This window comes from Peromyscus leucopus, chromosome 4, assembly GCF_004664715.2.
Source record: "Peromyscus leucopus breed LL Stock chromosome 4, UCI_PerLeu_2.1, whole genome shotgun sequence".
Classification (NCBI taxonomy): domain Eukaryota; kingdom Metazoa; phylum Chordata; class Mammalia; order Rodentia; family Cricetidae; genus Peromyscus; species Peromyscus leucopus.
Window position 1 is genome coordinate 48,692,679 of NC_051066.1, and position 18,188 is coordinate 48,710,866.

The 18,188-nt window shown below is 46.3% G+C and overlaps 1 protein-coding gene across 1 annotated transcript in view; it reads left to right on the forward strand.

The window, feature by feature from the left end:
* Window positions 1-18,188, forward strand: part of Itga6 (integrin subunit alpha 6) — a 70,713-nt gene that overhangs the window by 24,898 nt on the left and 27,627 nt on the right. Inside the window, 8 exon segments of the mRNA XM_028885729.2 lie at window positions 6,483-6,607; window positions 8,252-8,331; window positions 9,442-9,697; window positions 11,854-11,985; window positions 14,820-15,030; window positions 15,665-15,858; window positions 15,982-16,070; window positions 17,012-17,130. Coding sequence (XP_028741562.1) covers window positions 6,483-6,607; window positions 8,252-8,331; window positions 9,442-9,697; window positions 11,854-11,985; window positions 14,820-15,030; window positions 15,665-15,858; window positions 15,982-16,070; window positions 17,012-17,130 — 1,206 coding nt within the window.

Below are 18,188 nucleotides of genomic sequence, written 5' to 3' on the forward strand. Positions count from 1 at the left end.
CCCAGGTCAGAGTGTGTCACCCCAGGTTGACAGTGAAGGGGGGGGGTGTCTAGCATTTCCTGTAGAGCACAGGACAGGTAAACAGGAAGAGGAGTCTGAGCAAGGACATGGACTTGATTTAATACAAAGCATGATTGGGAATTTAAGAGATCCAGACTCCAGTAAAGGTGAATGAGGTCAGAAACAAGAGAGGCACCGAGCAACGCCAAGGGAATCAGAAGTTGCGGTCTAAACCTGAAGCACACCACACTGACAGAACGGGAGAAAAGCGGGTCTGCTTGACCTCAGTGTTAGCTACAACTCCCTTTGAGGAAACTGACGTCTGGTTCCAGTACTGGTCCTCCATCCATTTATAGTTTGGTCCAGCACTGGATAATACTTACCTGGCTATGTAAAAAAGAGGCGAGTGAATTGAGGTTACAAGGTGACTTAGCTCTGACTGTGTGTGAAAGGCAGCGGGTGGTAGGACTTGGGAAATCAGGAGGAGTGTTGGGGAGGAAGGGCCAGGATGTTAGTAGCCTCGTCTTACTAACTGGAGGAATTGAGATTTTTATCCAATGTTGAAAAGAAAATAGAAGCCCAAGAATGTGAAACTTAGCAAATAGAACCAGAAGTAGCGACAGGCTTATTAGCTTCCCTTTCTGATTATAAGGCCAACATTGCCCAGAACTGATTAATCAAGAAGGCAGCCTCATAATCTATATTTAAGGAGGAGCTAAATCTAGAAGAAAAGTAAGAGACTCCCAGTTTTGGGGACTTGAGATGACTTTAGAATCTGTTACGACCCTAAGTTCTTTATTTTTTTTTTTATTTCTTACCATTGCCACTTACTACTTTACTAAAAATTTGACATTGAATTTAAAGATGGCTGACATGTCGGTGACGCAGTTCCCTGGGTAATGCTGTCTCCTGATTTTTCAGGCCTTCATAGAAATGAACCGAGAAGGCTGTGTTTTAAATTAAGCAATAATAGTGCCCTTGTTCTAATGAAGCATTGGTTCACATTTCCCGAGACAGAGTCGCGTAGCTAGAGGCACAACCTTTAATCCTTAAGGAAATGAATTATTGCCAAGGACAATGAAGCAAAGCTGCTATTGTCCTTCAGTTTAAAGAGAACCCCAGTGTTTGGAGCACTTTATTGAAGTAGATACACAGAAGTAGACCAGAGGTCGTTGGGGGAGATGTGAAAATCCAAGTGGCTGTGTGGCTCGCTTGGTAGACTGTAGACCTGCTCGTTCACACCATGGTAGTGGGTCCAGAGTCCTTAGCCTGTAATCACGATCTCCTTTGAGACCTCAATTTATGTCTTATTCTGAGTTAGGACCATACTTTTTGACATTGCCTTTCACTATGACAAAGTTTGTTTCTTCCTGTTAAAGATGATGCTGTGGTTTTGTGTCTTCAGATGTTTTTTATTTTAGTTAATTTTTATGTGTATGAATGTAGATGTAATGGTCTTATTAAATAAGAAACACAGAGCCAAATGCGGAGTTAAAAGCCCAAGAGGTCAGAGCAGTAGCCAAAAGATGAGACTTAAAACCACCTTCTTACCACCCGCTGCCGTTGCCGTCCTTCCCCTGAGAAAGAGACCTACTTCCTGTGTGTCTGTCTTTTTATTGACTTTCTGTTCTGCCTTCTCATTGGTTGTAAACCCAACCACATGACCTCCTCATCACTGCCTGTCTATACAGACCTCCAGGTCTTCTATGGTTGGTATTGAGATTAAAGGCGTGTGTCTCCATGCGGGCTGTATCCTTGAACACACAGAGATCTGCCTGCCATGTGATCGGGATTAAGGGCGTGTGCTACCACTGCCAGACTTCTGTTATGGCTTGCTATTAGCTCTGACCCCCAGGTGTAGCTAGAGTTTTCCTGCCTTACCCACAGTCAGGACAAATCTCTGTCACCCGCCAGTCCCACAGCCGCTCAGACCCAACCAAGTAAACACAGAGACTTATATTGCTTACAAACTGTATGGCCGTGGCAGGTTTCTTGCTAACTGTTCTTATATCTTAAATTAATCCATTTTCATAAATCTATACCTTGCCACGTGGCTTGTGGCTTACCGGCGTCTTCACATGCTTCTTGTCATGGTGGTGGCTGGCAGTGACTCCTTCCGCCTTCCTGTTCTTTCTTTTCTCCTCTCTGTTAGTTCCGCCTATACTTCCTGCCTAGCCACTGGCCAATCAGTGTTTTATTTATTAACCAATCAGAGCAATTTGACATACAGACCATCCCACAGCACCCAGGCACTTTTATTTTTTTACATACAAATAAAATCACATTTCAGCATAAATAAAATATCACCATATTTGAGTGTTTTGTTTGCATGTATAAAATGCCCTGTGTGTGTGCCTGGTATCTTTGGGTGTTAGAAGAGGGCGTTGGATCCCCTGGAACTGGAGTTATGGCTCGTTGTCAGCCAACAGTGTGGGTCCTGGGAACCAAACGTGGGTCCTCTGGAAGAGCAGCCCGTGCGATTAACCACTGCGCCATCTCTCTCCTTGAGTCTCGCCCTTAAATGTTTTGCAGTATGTTGAAATCTTCAGGGAGCTATTTCAGCATGACTTTGGAACTCGGTGGAAGGTGACCATGGTGGTTCAAGTCTAGTCAGGCCCTGGGAGGCTGAGGGGAGATGGTAAATTAGACGACAGTTCTGTCTCAAATCCTGCCCCGCCCCCAGAAAAGGGGAGGCTAATAAAACTCAGTAGAAGTAGCTGTCTCCTGGCTCCGAGGCAAGCAGTTCAAGGAGCGACTTTTCCTGGTGCCAAACTAGACGCTTGCACCAGGTTCCTAGTTTTCCTTCTTTGGACCTGATAGAGGAATAGACTTTTGGATGCTGTTCTGTTCATTTCCAGCACTTCCCTCCCTACAAGGCTGACTCACTTCCCCACCCCAGCCCCCACCCTCAGCCTGTCTGAATTCAGGGCTGTCTCTTCTGCTTAAGAGAGGGTCTGAGCCACCTGACACCTGCAGCCCTGGCCCTTGGAGTTGACCTGGTCATCGGCATGGTGTCCACAGAGCACACGTCCCTCTCATTGAATCATCTGGGCAGCCTGGGGCCCAGCCCTTACTGGGAGGAACCGGGAGGAAGCTGGGATTAATGCAAAAGCCAGATTTTGGCATGTTTTGAGGGGCTGATTGGAACGGGCTGTCCCAACACCTGCAGGCACCTGGCAGCTCAAGAATCAACATGTGCTTGGCATTTCACCCACACCGTGGCCTAAAATGACTTAGACTAGAAGTAGACGGCTGTCCCCTAATGTCATTGTTTGCATACTGGTCTAGATTCGTTCATTTATTTGTTCTTCACAGACATAGCCTCGGCTAATAGACCGTGACCTTCTACGTTTCAGGCTGATTCCAAGTGGGATTAAGATTAGCCTTTTTTTGCTAATTTCCGAACCGAGCAGGGCACCTGTGAGAATGAAGCCTCCACCAGTTGCTGAGTGTTGGGGTGACTTTACTGACACGTTTCTGGGATCCACCTGGTAAAGGATTAGTGCGGTGCAGCCTTGGAATGCGAACGGTGCGGAGGGCGCCCTCTGCTGGCGAGTGCTCCTCCCTGCAACCTCCCAGGGATCCACTGAAGGCCTCCCAGGGCACCTCTCTTCCATCCCTTCCAGAATGCATCCGAAATGAGGATAGAATGCTTAAGGACCCGTGCAGGCAGAGCCCGGAGCAGGCACTGTTTCGGGTGGCAATAGTCTCCGTAGATACGTGTCTCTTACCTTGTGGTTTCTCTTCAGGTTTGTCTCTGTCACCCAACAGCCCTGCTCCTTCCTTCCTTCATCCTATGCAGTCCCCTTCCAGGGATGAAGGAGAGAAGGGCTGGAGAACGCCCATGGCTGAAGGCCGGCTGCTGTGCATGGGGCAGCCTCCACAGTGTGTTGGTTTGTGTGTGTGTGTGTGTGTTGTGTGTGTGTGTGTCTGTCTGTCTGTCTGTCTGTCTGTCGTGTGTGTGTGTGTGTGTGTGTGTGTGTGTGTGTATGCCTCGTGTGCAGGTGTCCATGGAGGCCAGAGAAGGGCTTGGGATCCCCTGGAGCTGAATTGCAGGTAGTCTGGCTGGGGGTCACCACGACACGAGGGACAAGGTTGAGAACCACTGGTCCAGCTCCTTCCCCGGAAGCAAAGCCAGCTCGCCTGTCCCGGGCTGCCTCCCCCATGTCCGCTCCGCTGTCATTTCCTGGTGACACCCCTTCCTCAGAGCACCTGGCCTCTTGATGCCTCCGCCTCCGAGTCCTTTTAGGAGCTGCTTGTGGTTGAGGCACACCCACACCTGAGTGTGAGAGGTGGATGGTGACCTGGGAGGACTGAAGGAGTGGGGTAAACAGGAAGCAGCCTTCCTGCCACACTCAGCAGCCTCCTTGGGTGTGTGTAAGAGGAAGTGGTTAGAGAGGAGGAGAAAACAGTGTGGGTCGTCTGAGCGCTCTTCGGGACCTCTTCGGGCAGTTGGTTACCTTTACCCGCTGGCTACGGTTGGGCCTGCGTTCTCTCTCTCCCCTCAGCCTGGTGGGACTCGGCCTTAGGTCTGTCAATATGCAGGGCAGTTTTTATTTCAGTGTGCCGTTGGTATAAGTCGGCTCTTTCAGCCCAGTTTTAAACTTTCCAGGTGTCGAGTTTTGTTTTCTGAAGGATCGGAAACATGGCTGGTGATTTTGGTCCTGGCTGGCACCTAGCTGTGAGACCCAAAGGCTTCATAATTGACCTCTGCCTAGGCCTCTGATTTCCTCTCAGATCAGAGGGTGCGGCCTCCTTAGCCTCATTTGTGCCCGTGGTTCAGCTCCTTGATTGCGTCTCCTGCTCCCCAGCTCGGGATCCATCCTGTCTGGCAAGCATCTCACCTGTTCACCTCACAGTCTAGGCCGCTCATCTCTCAGGTCTTCGTGGGAGCTCCCAGGAGCAGGGGCAGCGTTACTCAGACAGATCCATGGTGGTCTTTGCAGACCTGCAACTTGGCCTTCCCTGTCCTCCCTGTTGATTGAGAAATTTGAGGACCGGGGCACAGTTCCTAAGTCTCTGCCTCAGTTCTCTGCCTTGGTGTGTGCTGTTTGCCTTTTCCGATGTAGGATAGACTTGGAAGTGGAAGCTGGCAGTGCCAACCGCCTGGGCTATGGGAGGAAGGGCAGCCAGTGGTCCTCACGGAAGCCACCATTATTCTCCTGGGTGGATGTAATGCTCTCCACTGGTTGCACCTGCAGCAGTGTGTGTCTGCTGGTACAGTGACTCCCTTTCTGGGACCCATCCCAGCGAGGAAGAGGTCGTGTGGGGGGGGGTAGGGGGTGGGAGGGGGTGGGGGGGTGGGGGGCGGTCAGATGGGCTTTGTGTGTTCCTTCTGCACCTGACTCTGAGGGCTTCTTGTGGCCTAGTGTGGCTTGCTCTCTCTCTCTCTAAACAGGGTGGCTTGCTCTCTCTCCACAGGGTGGCTTGCTCTCTCTCCACAGGGTGGCTTGCTCTCTCTAAACAGGGTGCTTTCTCTCTCTCTCTCTCTCTCCACAGGGTGGCTTGCTCTCTCTCCACAGGGTGGCTTGCTCTCTCTAAACAGGGTCTGTTGTTTGCATTGGCTTCTGTTCCCAGCTGCTTTTCCACTTCCAGCCTCATACCCCCAAACGCTGGCCTCTACTTCACTGTGTGATGTGTCAGGTGTGTGTCCTTCTCTTTGCCCCTTCATCAAGCAGACCCCAGAGGTTGTAAGCCATCTGGCGCGTCAGCCCTCCTGGGGGTGAAGTAACAGAACTGAGGATCGTGAGCCCGGCTTAGGAGCTGCTCCTCGGGAAATCTGGGGTGGGAGGGAAGAGGAGTGGATTTCACCCGAAGCTGTCATTTCATCCCACGTCGTCTACAGGAGACTGGGTGATAGGGCAGAGCTCGTAGCAGGTACCAGTGAGGCAAGACGTCAAGTGTTGCCCTTTAAATGAAGACAGTTTCTACTTGTCAGTTATATCCTCGGGAAAGCTGAAGAAGAAAAACGGGGGAAGAGACGGGCTGTATGAGCCGTTGAGTTACGCCCCGGCAAGAGTTGGGTTCTAAATCTGTAGATAACCTGCTGCAAAGCCGGGTGTAGTCAAAGCTACGTCAGGGGGCTCCAGTGTGGGAACCAAGGTGTGTACTTGCTGGATGGAACATGATGGCTGCTTGCCACCCAGAGCTGGGAGTGGGAATGCTTCCGTTGCGTTCCACAGTCTGCGCTTGTTAGTGTCCTCCAGCGCAAGGGTCGCACCCAGCTACTGCTGCCGGTTCTGGGAGGACGGGCTGGCCTTCTGTGTTTGATGTGGGCGTTACTGTCCTCCGTGAGGCGTATCTGCCCCTGCTACAAGAGCGTTTGCTGTCCCCAACTCCTCAATTACGGACTGCATGACAGAGAATAGTGCCCGTGGCTCTGGGTTCTGGCTCAGTGTTCAAAGTATATTAAAAACAAAAACAAACAAAAAACCCCAGTATATTCCATGGAAGTCCCTAAACGCCTTCTCTTTCATCTCCAGGTTGCTGGTGGGGGCACCTCGGGCAGAAGCACTTCCGCTACAGAGGGCGAACAGGACAGGGGGCCTGTACAGCTGTGACATCACCTCCCGGGGACCTTGCACACGGATTGAGTTTGATAATGATGGTGTGTGTGTGTTCTGCTCTCACTTGTTCATTTGGTCAGCCTGTCTGTACCACGCTTTGCTTGTTGTGAGCCACAGGGACAGGAATCATAAGCATTTAATCTTGCAGAAAGGACCACTTTTAATTGTGTCAGTCTTGACGGTTTTATTGGCCCTGAAAATACTTTTTTTCTGAACAGTGTTTTTTTTCTAAAACACACTGAAGTGGGTTAATCTGCTACCTTTGTTTAATCCGGTATAACTAAAATGGTGTGTTTATGTTGCCACCTAGTGGTATGTTGAGACTATTGCAAAACTGAATTCATAGCTGTGAAGAAAATTAAATGTGCCTGCCATATATTTAAGCAGGCAAAACATTACCTGCTGTTAAAATATTTGAGGGAAAGACTATTTTGTCTGTCTTTATTATTTATTTTATTCGTGTGTTTATTTTGTTTTTGTGATGTCCGGGAATCTAGCCCAGCGCCTGTGTATCCTAAGCGAGTACTCTACCACCCAGCTGCACCTCTGGTCCTGAAAAACCTTTAACTATGAGAGTACTCTGAAATGAGAACTGATCTGCTTGAATAAAGTCTTCCCTAAAATTGAGATACATTATTTGATGAGATAGGGTACAGTCAAATTAATTTTCGAAGAGCTTCAGGAGCGGCCAGTATTGGAAATCGAAATACTTATTACATGCAATGTGATGATTTTCCCCATGGGATGTTGACAGTGTTACCTGTTCTGCTGTTGAGTCCCATACACTGTCACCGCTCTACAAAAGGGTCTTTTAAACATCAGGCTCTTACCCAGCTAAAACGGGTCACTCTGAAAGACAGCCTTCTTTCCTTCTTATTTTAATATCCCATTTTAGAAGCCTCTGCGTAGCTGGAAGATGCCATAATGGAGTCCAGATGTGTCACAGCTAATTTACCTGGTTTCCTGTAGATCGAACAGAGCCATTAGTGTTCTGAGAAGCTTCTAAGAAACCCAGTTTGATGATTGGCCTACGTAGACATGCAGGCTCATGCTTGCATTCCCGTCTGTGTCCTTTAGGAGTAACGTGCTGTCCTTATGGTTAGGAGATATTACATGTTAATTGCAGAAAACGTAAAAAGACGCAGATACAGAAAGAGAAAAGCCCAAATGTCACTGGTAGTCTTGGTGTCTAGACAATCCCCCCAGCATATTGATTCTTGTTTAGAAAGGCAAAAATGCGGGGTCATAGAGTAGATTGAAATTGATACTAAAATGAGTACATGGTGATATTTCTGTGCATTCGCTCTCCCCCCTCCCTCTTTCCAGCTAAGAAGAGAATAGTTTGCACTGTTCCATGCAGAACTAGGGAGTGAGCAGAGAAGGACCCACTCTCTGTTTAGATGTCGTAGTTTACATTACTGCGCCAGAGGGCAGCTGTTGGGCGGCTCCCTCTCAGTTACACAGTTACAGAATTTTTATGAAAGATTCACTCAACTCTTTCTTTCCTTGAGATAAGAAACTGTTCTGGATTAATTGAATTTCCTGAGTAGCTAGGCTTGGAGTCCAGACAGTTTGAAAACCGCTTCTTAGGTTTGTTTGTTTGTTTTTTATTAGTGTCTTGGTTTGGAAGCCTGTCAGTCACTTGGACGCACTAACTGTCTGCCTAACCACGTTACTTCCCACAGCCGATCCCATGTCAGAAAGCAAGGAAGATCAGTGGATGGGGGTCACTGTCCAGAGTCAGGGTCCCGGAGGCAAAGTGGTGGTAAGTGTGGAAAAGCGCGCCCTCCTCAGTGTTGGCTGGTGATAACACAGAACTCCTGCCTCAGTTTACCTTTGAGCAACAAACACCCTGCTCTAACGTAGGTCCTGATGCCGAGACAAGCCAAAGCATCACTTCCCCCACGATGCCTGCTAGCCTGTGAGTTGGTCCAGCAACCTGTGTGTCTTTAAAACGTCCAGAGCCAAAGAACTTAATAAATAAACATGTTTTGAATATCCCTAAGACTAGCTGCTCTTCAGACAAAAAGAACAAAGCCAAGTAGACAGTTTCTGCCCTGGGAACTCTTTGGTTTTTCTAGACAAAATTATTGCAAACCATAGGATTCAGTGGTGGACAGTAACACCAATTTTATTCTCATTCACCCCTGACCTCTTCAGGTAGGGGCGGCTTGTTAGGTGGACTGGTCTGGGGCACTTATAGTTGGAACATGGTGATCTCTTTTTGTCTCTCTTGTACAGTCTAGTTGCTATAACAGCGTTTATATAGAGACTTAGGAAAGATGGAAATCTTGGTGACCACTGATTCTTACACAGGGACAGTATGTGTAATGGACTTGGAGGTACTGACTTCAGACGCTAGACTGGGTTACATGGAAGGTAGCATAAAGACTCTGTAGAAACAGAGAGTATTCTGTCTCTTTTGACCGGTCATTCCTTCTGCCTTGTAGAGATAGGAAATAGTCCGAGAGCAGAGGATGTAAGCTAGGGCTCATGGCAAGGAGATGATGGTACCAGTGGAAAGGAACTGTCTTTGTTTCTCTGTGTTTATCTCCTAAGAGCAAGTGGTCCATGCTTCTGTCTAGAACAGTTATTTACAGCCACTAAAAGCCAATTAAATCAAGAAAGTGCGCCGAGGTGGTGGAGTCTTCGTTTATGTGACAGGTGAATTTACAGACGAGTCTCCAGTGGGTACGAACTGGTGTCTTAATATTTGGAATGGGGCTTTGTTCTCTGAGAGTAAGGCAGAAGCCCTGGGTCCTTTGTGGCGCTGATGGCCTCTGAGTGAGGCATTTGACAGTTTGCTTTGGGAGCCTGGTTGACGAAGCGCCTCGGTTCTGTGAAGTCTGAAATAACAAGGCGGTACCGTTTGCAGACGTGTGCACACCGTTACGAAAAGCGTCAGCACGTGAACACAAAGCAGGAGTCGCGAGACATCTTCGGAAGGTGTTACGTCCTCAGTCAGAATCTCAAGATCGAAGACGATATGGATGGGGGAGACTGGAGTTTCTGTGATGGCCGGTTGAGAGGCCATGAAAAGTTTGGCTCTTGCCAGCAAGGGGTAGCAGCCACCTTCACTAAAGACTTCCATTACATTGTGTTCGGAGCCCCGGGTACTTACAACTGGAAAGGTATGACCTCCGTACTTACAGAAACACATTAAAAGAGACAATAAAATTCCTCTCATATGCCCCATGATTTAGTACATTTTAAATGGGCTATAAGGTGTTCATAAAAGTGGGTGGGATATTCAAAGCTCTACTGTGAATTTTAACGGTAATGCAAATGCTTTAGGGTTGAGTTTTTCTCTAATATGATAATTACTAGGGTCCTTTTGCTGTTTTATATTTGTTACTTGAAGAACTGTTCATTTTAAGTCAGCGATGTGAACACGGAGTTGGAGTAAATGGTATACACAAAGAACTCTGTTAACATGGGCATTCCATTGCGTATTATCTTAGAAGGTCATGTTCTACCAATAACATAGTAAGCTAAAAGAGCAGACGGCTGGCAGATGGGGGGCTTGAGACAAAAATTAGAGGCAATTTGAGGTAAGGTTGCTCGGCAGGATTGTGAGAAAAGGAGAAACTGGGAAGGACAAGGAAAATGACCCATTTTGTGATGAGTCTGGTCGATTCCTTTAGTGAACGTAAGTTTCTCTGAAAAATTAGTGAGGTATACGGCAAACTGCTGTATCATAAGGTAACCTAGCTCGAATCCATGGTGAAGAGAATCCATGATCATTTGGAAATAAATTTTTTTGAGATATGAAAATTAATCGTATTTCCATAGCCAGGAAAAGATTACTACTTGGAAGGTTGAGGCATGAAAACCAAAAATTCAAGGCTAGCCTTGACACTTGATGAAGAGCCTCTGTCTCAGGGTAAAGCACCGGGGTGGGGGTGGGGTGGGAGTGAAGAGACGGCCCAGTGCTTAAGAGCAAGTACCTGTCTCAAGTTTGGTTCCCAGCACCCACATTGGGCAGCTCACAACTGCCTGTAACTCCACCTGCAGGGATCCAGTGCTCTCTTCTGGACTCTATTGGCGCGCGTGCGTGTGTGTGTGTGTGTGTGTGTGTGTGTGTGTGTGTGTGTGTGTGTGTGTAAGTGTAAGAATTCTTTTAAATCAAATTTAATTTTGAAAAGAGCAGGGGTGTAGCCCAGTGTATAGCGTTTGCATAATGTATGTGAGGTCCTGGGCTCAGTCCCTTTCCAGTGTCTGTCTGTCTGTCTGTCTGTCTCTCTCTCTCTCTCTTTCTCCCACACCCACACACACACACAAATTCTAGTTTCAACTGTTATTAGAAAAGGTTCTTGAGACCCCTCTGGATGTCGTTCCTCTGACACTGGGAAGTTATTTCCTTCGTGCCCACTCTGTCTCTGACAGTCTTTCATATAACCAAACGTATCAGGCTATTTTGACCTCATTGAAGGAACATTTTGTATTTAGAAATGGTTTTATTTTGGCAAGAGCAGATGACTTTATACTGTAAAACAGAACAATAAAAACACCCACTAGTTAGGTCCATTTTAATTTCTTGGAAAATTTATCTTCTGACTTAGCAACACTGACTTAAAATGTCATGGGTTTTGTTGTCCCACCCCACCCCCACCCCACCTCACTCAGGGTTTCTCTGTATTAACAGCCCTGGCTGTCCTGGAACTCGATTTGTAGACCAGACTGACCTCACAGAGATCCGCCTGCCTCTACCTTCTGAGTGCTGGGATTAAAGGCGTGCACCACCATCGCCCAGCAAAATGTCACTTTTAAAATGTTATATTGTGATTTTTGTTTTAATGTACTGAAATATTATTAGGAATTATGCAATTCTCCTAGAGAAGATGAAATTTTGGTTAAAGCAGTTTGAAGAGCAGATGGATATATTAATTTCACTTTACGTTACAGAAGAGGAAATTATATAGAGGATTAAAGAAAACAAAATAATCATTTATTTCAAGTTCATGTCATTCATATTTAGGTTTTTGCAGATTTTTGTTGACTAAGCAAACATTCCATTTTCCATCTAGCTTCTTGGTGTTATAAAGATATTTCATTAAAATGCATGGGTCACTCTTAAGACTCCGAGCACAGATTTTCTTTCACATACAAACATGCATGACCGTGTTGAACAATCTTAACATCACCTCTTCCATCTCTGTCTGTCCCTCTTCCAGGCGTCTATTCTTGATAACACGAGCGATGTTTATTAGGAACCATCTATTTTATTTTGTTTCATCTTTATTTTTTTTTGTTGTTGTTGTTTTTGTTTTCCATTTCATTCCTTTAGGGATTGTCCGCGTAGAGCAAAAGAATAACACTTTTTTTGACATGAACATCTTTGAAGATGGGCCCTATGAAGTTGGTGGAGAGACTGACCATGACGAAAGTCTTGTGCCCGTTCCTGCCAACAGTTATCTAGGTAGGACCAAGCAGAGGTACCATACCTGCCCTCTCAGACACTGTGTGACTCCCCCTCTGAGGGCCCACAGCTGAGAGGAGGCCAGGTGGGACCCAGGGGCCTCGCCGCCTGCTTCAGTCTGACCCTGGTGATGGGAAAGCACACGGCCTGCCGACCGACTGGCCTGAGCTTCCGCAAAGTCAGGGAGAGTCTGCCGTCACTCGGAAATCATCCCCTCGGGAAGGCAGCTGTGTCTCCTGAACTGATGGCAGCCTGTGTAGCTTCGTGAAGCAGTGAGGAAATGCTCGGGTGTTCAGTGTAGACTAAGTGGTCCTTCCTTTCCCTTCAGGACCTCTTTTAGACACACACTTAAGAGCTCCACTTACAAAGTTACTCTTAAGTGGCGGGTCAGGACTCTCCGGTCCGTCCTTGGTGATTGCCATTTTGTAAGGCCTGGCCCTGCGACTGCATTGGGGCTCCATGTCAGAGGGCCCAGCGGGTGGCACAGGGCTCCCCAGATCAGGCCAACCAGGACTGCTAACGCAGCTTGGAGGACACCCAGATTGTGCCTAAGTGCCAGTTCCTTAACTCCTGAGGCTTGTTTGCATTACTAATGGTGTCCTAAATTATTCCTGCGCATTATGGTAATTACACAAAGGCTTTTAAAAGCTTTAATTCTTGGTGGGAGTTGACATAAAGAATAATTACTGTACATTTCTTGGAAAAATGTAAAAAATCTTCTAAACCTACATAGTAACCTATTTTTAAAGATGATGTGGGAGCAAAACATGCATGTACTAGAAAGATATTACTGGAACAATGGAAGGTTAAAAAAAGGGGGAAAAAGCAGATATGGATAAGTAAATAATTCTAAATAGTATGCTAGAGTACACGTAAGGTATTCTAATTGTGTCAATACACGTGAACAGTACTGCTTATTAAAAAAAGAAGCCCTTTCCAATTCATATACCATTCCCACCCCCTGGACAAACTTGATAAGACAGAATCAAACAGAACATTTATAGCAGCTGCTTATTAAACACCTGTCGTGTGTGAGTCAGGTATTATGTTCATTGCTTTATGTAGCTACAGTGCTGTTAAAACTGGTCACCCCTCCCTGTGTTTACTGAAGGAGCTTAATTTTCTAGGGTCATACCTTTAATAATTCTCAAGGTCATACCATTAATAATTCTCCAACCAAGAGAGAAATATTCATGAAATGATGGGTCTGGACAGTGGCTGGGTGCGTGAGGTCTGTTAGTGGATTTGTAGGACAAGAAAGGATCTCTGACAAGGAAAATAGCAACAAGCCAATATTTTCCTTGGACATATACTAGCCAACAACCTCAGGTTTTCATGTGCCATGTAGGGATTGTTTTGTGATGGGCTGTATTTATTATTCATTGTTCTGGCTAAGAAGCCAGTAGTTTGGTCTTTCAGATGCTCCTGGGGTTTATAAACACAGCTACTGGTCGGGAGATGTGAAGGGTTTTATTTCCTCAAACAACTTAACCTCTTTTCAGCATGGGTTTCCTCAAAAGTAGACGTCTGGGAAAGAAGTCAAATGTGTGTTGTGACATTTTTGCTGGTCTGTGCTGTGAGGGTCTCATTTAAGAGATCAGTGAGTGTCGGGTCTGCCCGTGGGCTAGCAAGGAGCTCGGCCCTGCCTCTTCCCAGGCATAATTGTCTTTCTCCCCTCTCTCCTGTCCCGCACATGCGTACAGGCCTGCTGTTTTTGACCAGCATTTCCTACACAGATCCCGATCAGTTTGTTTATAAAACACGGCCTCCCAGGGAGCGGCCAGACACATCCCCTGATGTGAGGATGAATAGCTACCTAGGTTTGTGACCTCTGAGATGACAAATAAATTGCCTTGGTCATGGTCATTTTAAAAATTTTTTTTTGATCCATACAGAGCATAAATCTTATTTTCTATTTCATTTCCAATGAAACACATACAAAAAAGCATGCCATGGTCGAGCTCAGCTGCCCCATGGTTTCCACCACTGGGTTCAATTGTATCTCCTTGCTCTAAACTTGGGGCTCATCATATTTTCGGTTCACCTCACAATTTGAGAACTGCAACAGTAGTGGTGATGCCTCTTATAAATAAACCCCAATAAAAAGGGTGAACTTTATGCTGTTAGTCTGCCTCTGCTACTTTTATAGAGAGAGACGGGGTTAATTTGAAGAGTTTGGGCACTGGATAAACTTCTATTGGTTTTTCTAGCAAATCTCAGTGTGTAACCCAAAGGGCTACTTCATGCGTGATAATTGGACATTCCAACGTTGTCTACCATTTGAACAGTATGTCACCGATCCGAGTGACAGTTGACTCACCTCCATTGTTGATGTGAGGTTCTCAAATAACTGTGAACCACCATGCATGTTTTTGTTTTGTTTTTTGCATGCTTGTGTCTGAGAACTGAGCTGGTCCAAAGTAATGAGATGCCACCTAGGGTATGTGAGCAGCATTAACGTTTGTTCTCACCTGACCACCAACTAGACTGACAAGTGTAGGTGCTGTTCATGTCAACCCCTGGCCAGCACAGAACCCTGTAGTACCTTGCACTCAGTCGTGAGCATGTGATCCAGCATTCCCAGGTGACTTCCGTAGCCAGCTTGCTCTTCCTTTGTCCCGGTTTGAATCATAGTTCCAGCTATCCAGTCCTAAAAGTCTTAATAATAGCTGTAGAAAGCGGCCCCATAGCTGGGGCCCTTTGTCGTTCCCTCAGTCCCTGAGCGCCAGGACTCCGGTAGTAAATGTGAAGGTAGGAGGGCCAGGAGGAGAGCTGGGTGGGTGTCCCTCCTGAAATACAGGATTGATGGGAGAGACTGTGTTTTCTTTTTCTAGGCTTTTCATTGGACTCAGGGAAGGGTATTGTTTCTAAAGATGACATCACTTTTGTTTCTGGTGCTCCAAGAGCCAATCACAGCGGGGCTGTAGTTCTGCTAAAAAGAGACATGAAGTCCGCCCACCTTCTCCCTGAGTATATATTCGATGGAGAAGGCCTGGCTTCCTCGTTTGGCTATGATGTGGCGGTGGTGGACCTCAACGCAGATGGGTAAGCATGTCTTTGGTTATCATGTGCGGCTTACGTTGCTGTTGACTGGCTTCTTCTGTATGTCTAGGGAAGAAGTACAGGTGAGTTGATTGAAAAGTTTGCCATCCTGTCTCGTCTCGATGACCGCTATTACCCTCCCAATAGCACAGTGTCACCTTCTAAGTGTTATGTCTTTGCTTGGGTTTGGGGATCACAGTTTCTTGCGAATTTAAATTTGAAAAAAAAAAAAAATCACTCAGAAAATGGCATTAGCTACATTGACTGTTCTGTGGTTTCTTGAGGGTGGGGGCTGTTAGAGCTTCCAGGATGTCTTAGAGGATGTCGGAAGTGGTGACCACGTCAGTGTGTAGAGGACTCAAAGGTCTGGGTGCCAGCTGGAGATAGTAATGGACTAGCAGGTCCTCGCTGGCAGTCCTCCTGTGCTGTGGCTTGGACTTGAGAAACTGCCTTTAAATTGCTACTTTCGCTATTTTCCTTGGCGTAGTACAGATCTTCTGTTAAGTATCTTAATTGATGAGATGTAAGTTCTTGATTTGGGGACCTTTGTATTGTGTTTGTATTGTGTGTTCTTGGAGCCTAGACTGTTGGCATTTTAGGCAATGGTTCCTAGCTCTTCCCTTCATTATGTTTTTAGGTGGCAAGACATAGTTATTGGAGCTCCACAGTACTTTGACAGGGGTGGTGAAGTTGGAGGTGCCGTGTATGTCTACATTAACCAGCAAGGCAGATGGAGTAACGTGAAGCCCATTCGTCTTAATGGGACCAAAGATTCTATGTTTGGAATTTCAGTAAAAAATATCGGCGATATTAATCAAGATGGCTATCCAGGTGGGTAGTAGATCGTGACATGGTTACCATCACAGATCGGTTGGTTGGGTAATGAGTGTTTGTGGCATCTTTGAGACATTGGAGTATTTTTTAAATGATGTTTTTTAAATGTGATGTCAACAGATATTGCTGTTGGAGCGCCCTATGATGATCTGGGGAAGGTTTTTATCTATCATGGATCCCCAACTGGCATAAATACCAAACCAACACAGGTAACCAGATCTGTCTCTACCATAGTGTCAGCTTTTTGCCTAGTGGTATACTATGTAGGTTTAAGTAAATTGTCACACATATTTCAGTTCCAAGTACACAGTAGTATGGATTTTTAATAATGTAATTATTTTTATTTTGTGTGCATTGGTGTTTTGTCTGCATGTATGTCTGTGTGAAGGTGTCAGATCCTCTGGAACTGAAGTTACAGACAGCTGTGAGCTGCCATGTGGGTGCTGGAATTGAACCTGGGTCCTCTGGGAGAACAGTCCATGCTCTTAACCACTGAGCCATCTTTCCAGCCCAGTATGAGTTGCAGAGTATCCCCGGAAGGTGGCTTTGACACACTCACACAGATGCAGTGACCTGCTTGTTTTAACCGTAAGGTATCTTAGCTAGTTAGGAAATCAGTGTGACCCAACGTGAAGACTGTTCTAAGCGGGGAGTGGGAGGGGGTGGCCTGTCCTCGGTTTCCCTTAGCCGCACACTTAATAGACTCGAAACTGGGCAGAGTAGAAGGCCGTAATTACCTGGAGAATTGGGACACCAAAAGTTCTAACTGGTTTTTAAAATAAGGCTGGGAGAGGGGTGGGCACTTAGATTTGGTTTTAAACTACACAGATTAATTTAGTAAATAAAATAGACTTTTATCCTTTGGAAACACTGTGTGAATCAGATGGCTTTTTATGAATTATATGAAGTAATAGATATTGTACATTTATAAATAATATAAATTTTTTATAAGAGAACTGAGACTCTGGTTTCCTATTTTCCCTTGCTTTATTTCCTTTTCCTCTGTGGTTTCAGAGATAGCGCCCCCGTCTTGTCCGTGCTGGGGAAGCGCTTTATCACTGAGCTTCGTTCCTTTTGCGTCTTTCTCAGTGTGTGGATGGCCAGCTCATTTCGTGGCTCAGAATGCATTCTAATGCCCTGTGTATTTCAGGTTCTTGAGGGCACGTCGCCTTACTTTGGCTACTCGATCGCTGGGAACATGGACCTGGATAGGAATTCCTACCCTGATGTGGCTGTTGGCTCCCTCTCAGACTCAGTGACTATTTTCAGGTGTGTGTGTCTTTGACTTCAGTTAAGCAAGCTCCAAAATGATCTTACACTAATATTTTGACTCTTGGAGGCAAAGGGTTGTATGAATTTGAAGATTTTTCTTTTGGTGGGTTATATGATAAAAATTGTGTAAGATCTCGCTAATGTTGCACTAATTCAGAGTAAAGATGTGTCAGAATTAATGGAAGGTTTGGCTTCTCTGTGTGTCTTTGGAGCCTTTTGTGAGAGAGGCTTGGGAGACAGATGGCTGAAGGCGCCACAGTGCTGGCCAGGTGTGATGACCCTCCTGTCATCCCAGCCTGGGAAGGGATCCTGAAGCCAGCTAGCCAGTGAGACTAGCCTCAGGTAGCTCTGGGTTTAATCCAAGACCCTGCCTCTGGGAGTGAGGTGAAAGAGTGATCGAGGACTCGCTTGAGTCCTCAGAGTGAGCCTTGGTCCTCCGCATGCACAAACACTTACACACGTGCAACACACACACACACACACACACACACACACACGTAAAAAGCAAAAACACATAAAGAAGAAAATCTCTTGTTATTACCGTATTTTCCCCTTTTGTTTCAGTCAGTTTCACCATCCAGTCTTCAACTCTAAAAGATGGATTTTTAGTGTTTCTGGTCTTCCACATCCCATGTTCATACATAAATACTCCATGATGCACATAGTGTTTGCAACCTGCTTTCGACCCTGTGTGGCCTTAGGAGGCCTGTGCCTGCCACTGAGTCCTTAGCTGTGGATAAATGGGTTTGTGCTTTATCTAACCAGCTGCAGTATTTTAAAAACAGCTGGAAGGAGTCACACCTTACAACAGGGCCCACGTAAGGAGGTTTATTGAGGGGAGGGGAGAGAAGGAGCAGAGAAGGGGGCAGGGACCGGTCCCTGGTCCCTGGGAAGAGAAAGGAGGAGACTAGAGGTGAGTAAGGCCCGCCTTTTATAAGGAAATGTAGCAGAAGCAGCTGAGGTCTATCCCTGTCGGGACCCTAAGGGCAGCCCGGTACAGATGCCTAAATGCTAACATTGTCATTGGTAAAGTACCTCCTTCCCTCCAACCCCTG